General features: G+C 45.7%; 1 protein-coding gene across 1 annotated transcript in view; it reads left to right on the top strand.

Annotated features, from left to right (window-relative positions):
- Positions 1–4,477, top strand: part of LOC107102042 (probable cation-transporting ATPase 13A3) — a gene marked incomplete at its 5' end in the record, with an annotated part of 34,079 nt that overhangs the window by 14,935 nt on the left and 14,667 nt on the right. The window contains 3 exons of the mRNA XM_015401187.1: positions 694–814; positions 3,723–3,847; positions 3,928–4,091. Coding sequence (XP_015256673.1) covers positions 694–814; positions 3,723–3,847; positions 3,928–4,091 — 410 coding nt within the window. The remainder of the gene's footprint in view (positions 1–693; positions 815–3,722; positions 3,848–3,927; positions 4,092–4,477) is intronic.

Raw genomic sequence — 4,477 nt, 5'->3', positions numbered from 1 at the left:
CAGTCACAGTAAACTCCCAAAGGCTTTTTAAGTGTATTTCGTTTTTAGAACATGCAATAATTACACAAATACAAAAATATTGAAAAGGATCCCCCCGCCGGAAAAAGACAAGTATTGCAGTTATTCAGTTCATGCATGCGCAGGACAGATCGGGTAGTGACATGGACTAGCCCGGAAGCCCGTCTGCAGCGGCCCTTTCTCTGCATAGCCGTGTGTGAAGCACCGCTGGCTCTGATGGAGGTTTGATTGTTTATTTGGCAAAATGTTCATTTGATTTGTGTTTATCTGACTGTGTTCTTTATTATTCCCCCAATAAATGAAAAGCTAAGAATTGATTATTATCTAGAGATTATTAATAACAGGAGGTGAAATGCAGCTCCAGACGAGCTTTGAATGTTGTGATGTCATCAGTACGCTTCTGTTCCAGTTGACCCAGATTTATTCTGCGTGCTCCTGTTCTCCCCGAGTCCAGACTTTCCTGTGTTCTTCTTGAGAACATACTTGGCGAGAACACGAGTCCGTACGCGCGTTCTTGTGAATTGAGAAATGGCCAGAGTTTTCGCTTCAAGGCAGGCTCTCCTGTTTTGTCGATTATCTAGGATCTGAAAACGATCCAGCATCCTTTGGTAAACAGTATGTAATCTTAATTTTAATGAAAAGGACAATCTGATAGGACTCTGTCCTTTTCTCCAGTGCCTCAGACTTTCACAGAAACCCTGGAGAAGTACACCAGGCAGGGCTTCAGGGTGATTGCTTTGGCACATCGACAGCTGGAGTCCAAACTCTCCTGGCACAAAGTCCAGACCCTCAGCAGGTACGTCACTAATCGCAGATTATACGGTTCATAGTCCATGTGGCCGCTCCCACTGCATCTAACACCGCCTTAAATCCCGGCGTTAATGTTTTACATCAAATGTTCTCCGTTTCTCCTTCAAGAAAAAATGAAGTCTTCAGATCTCTGAAATTATCGAGTCAATTTTGTTTCATTATTGCAAAAAACATGTTTGGTAAATGGAGGTTTGGGGAAAAAATGCAATCTAGGAAGGACATTATAGATAAAGTTCTTAAACAGAAAAGGGTTTTAAGAGTAACTTTGCTATTTTGTTTTCTTATATATTTTCCGAAAATATTTTATATATAGCTTTTTTTATTGCATTTTTCTCCTAAATGTTGTTTTTCAGATTAAAATTGTACTTTTCAAATTCTGTTCCAGATCACGTTCACTTTCCTCTGGAATGAGGAACAAAGACGCATTCCTATTGGTCTGTTGGACGTTAGCGATAACATTCTGTAATTTGTAAAACACGACCTGAAAAAGAGAAATTTGGGTAAATAAGTAAAAAGTTTAGTAAAAAGCTCAGGCACTCTCAGAACCAGTGGCGGCTGGTGGAGTTTTCTCCAGGGGGGGCTATAACATCAAAATAGACGTATACCAAAATCTATTTAAACGTATACTAAGTTATCACACCAGTGTATTTATATGAATGCCAACAACTACAAACATTATAACAACATAATTTCATGTCCAAGTTTACTTTTTGTACATAAATGTTGCCCTTTTGATGCTTTGTGAAGGTAAATCTGTGTTTTAGATGGTCCTGTAGTCCAGAAAAAGGAGACTATATTCTATTATTTTCCAAGTGAATCCCAGATTGTTCATTCTTCTTTGCCTTATATAAAAAGTGCTTTAAATCAGTCCTAGCTGTCTTTATCCAAGCTGGATCAGATCCTGACGTTTGAAAAAGGAGGCAGAGAAAGCAGGATAAAGCCTTAGCCTCACTGCATGCAGTTAGCCTAGCCTGGTAGCTAAATAATTGTACTTCTACTATTCTACTACTCTGAGTCCTTCCCGGATGACTGAGCTCCTCCCCTTATCTCTAAGGGAGAGCCCAGACGCACTACGGAGAAAACTTATTTCAGCCGCTTGTATCCGGGATCTCGTTCTTTCAGTCATGACCCAAAGCTCGTGTCCATAAATGAGGGTAGGAATGTAGATCGACCGGTAAATCCAGAGCTTTGGTTTTTGGCTCAGCTCTCTCTTCACCACAACAGAGCGGTACAGCGCCCGATTCAGAGCAGACGCCGCACCAATCCGCCTATCGATCTCCCGCTCCATCTTCCCTTCATTTGTGAACAAGACCCCAAGATACTTAAACTCCTCCACTAGGGGCAGTACATCCTCCCCAACCCTTAGAAGGCACTCTACCCTTTTCCGGCTCAAGACCATGGTCTCGGATTTGGAGGCACTGATCCTCATATCGGCCACTTCACACTTGGCTACAAACCCATCCAGTGAGAGCTGTAGATCACGCGCTGATGAAGCCAATAGAACCACATCTATAATAACAGAGACTTCGTAACAGTGACGCCTTAGGATTGCATCTCTGTTACGAATAACAGAGACGCAATCCTAAGGCCACCAAAACAGCCCCCCTCAACACCTTGGCTGCTCCTAGAAGTTCTGTCCATAAAAGTTGTGAACAGAATCGGTGACAAAGGGCAACCTTGGCGGAGTTCAACCCTCACCAGAAACGAGTCTGACTTACTGCCGGCAATGCGGACCAGGCTCTGACACCGGTCATACAGAGACCCAACAGCCCCTATTAAAGGTCCTGATACTCAATACTCCCGGAGTACCCCCCACAGGACCCCCCGAGGGACCCGTTCGAATGACTTCTCCAGATCCATAAAACACATGTAGACTGGTTTGGCAAACTCGCATGCACCCTCCAGAATCCTGCTGATGGTGTAGAGCTGATCCAGCGTTCCATGGCCAGGACGAAAACCACACTGCTCCTCCTGAATCTGAGATTCGACTATCGGACGGACCCTCCTTTCCAGAACCCCGGAATAGACCTTACCAGGGAGGCTTAAGAGTGTGATTCCTCTGTAGTTGGAACACACCCTTCAAGTCCCCTATTTTAAATAGAGGGACCACCCCGGTCTGCCAATCCAGGGGAACTGCCCCTGATTTCCACACAATGTTACAGAACCGCCTTAACCGACACAGCCCCACAACATCCAGAGCCCTAAGGTACTCAGGGCGAATCTCATCCACCCCTGGAGCCCTGCCACTGAGGAGCTTTTTAACCCCTCAGTGACCTCAGTACCAAAGATGGGAGAACAAGAGCCAGAGCACCCAGACTCTGCTTCCTCAATGGAAGACGTGTTTGTGGGATTAAGGAGGTCTTCAAAGTACTCCACCACCCGAGACACCGGATTGTGGACCAGAATCGCTTCGAAGCCATACGGAAGTCTTTCTCCATGGCCTCTCCGAAATCTTCCAAAGCCCGAGTTTTTGCCTCAGCGACCGGCCGAGCCACCCGCCACTTTGACTGCCGGTACATATCAGCTGCTTCTGGAGTCCCACAGGTCAATAAAGCCTGATAGGACTCCTTCTTCAGCTTGACAGCTTCTGTCACCGCTGATGTCCACCAGCGTGCTTGAGGGTTGCTGCCCCAACATGCACCGACAACCCTGTAGCCACAGCTCCGACTAGCTGCCTCAACAATAGAGGCACGGAACATGGTCCACTCAGATTCAATGTCCCCCACCTACCTCGGAACGTGTTCAAAGCTCTGCTGGAGATGCCGGAGTTTTTTTTTCTGGATTGCATATTTTTCAAATGGGCTCAACACGCTCCAAAAAAGTGTTTATGCTGTTTAACCTTTTGTCATAACCTAAAACTTTATCTCGCTGTTCATAAGGCTCTGTCCTTCCAGGAACCTGATAGAGGACAACATGGATTTCCTGGGTTTGATCATCATGCAGAACAAAATCAAACAGGAGACGGCTGGCGTTCTGGCAGAGCTACACAGGGCTAGCATCCGCACTCTGATGGTCACAGGTAGCCCAGCCCAAAGGCATCCCTTCCTTAGATACAGGTGCACCAGTTGCTGACCCATCGCTGTCTGCTCCATCTATCAGGAGACAACATGCTTACGGCCATTTCTGTGGCCCGAGACTGCGGAATGGTCCGTCCGCAGGAGACCGTCATCATCGCCGACGCTGAGCCTCCAAAAGACTCTCACCCTGCCGCCATTACGTGGCATTATGTGGACAGCCCCGCTCAGAGAGGCGGGGCCGATCAGGTGAGCCGGAGGGCTTCACAGGGTGATGATGAGGGATCCATGATGAAGGTCGTTTCCTCTGTTTTGGATAGGACCCATATAATCTGAGACTGCTTTGATCCAGTTGAACTTTCAGAGTTAGCAAAACTATTGTCTTCATCTAAGCCTTCAACTTGGATATTAGATCCAGTTCCAACCAGGTTATTTAAGGAGGTATTCCCTTTGATATCCTCCTCCATTTTAGATGTGATTAATTTATCTGTGTTACAGGGATATGTAGCAAAGGCTTTTAAGGTAGCTGTATTAAAACTTTGCTTAAGAAACCTTCTCTTGACCCAAATAACTTGGTCAATTATAGACCTATTTCCAATCTTCCTTTCTTATCTAACATTCTGGAGAAAGTAGTT

This window comes from Cyprinodon variegatus, unplaced genomic scaffold, assembly GCF_000732505.1.
Source record: "Cyprinodon variegatus isolate N-32 unplaced genomic scaffold, C_variegatus-1.0 Scaffold1191, whole genome shotgun sequence".
Lineage (NCBI taxonomy): Eukaryota > Metazoa > Chordata > Actinopteri > Cyprinodontiformes > Cyprinodontidae > Cyprinodon > Cyprinodon variegatus.
Note: the sequence above shows the minus strand (reverse complement) of the source record. Positions and strands in the feature narration are given on the sequence as shown.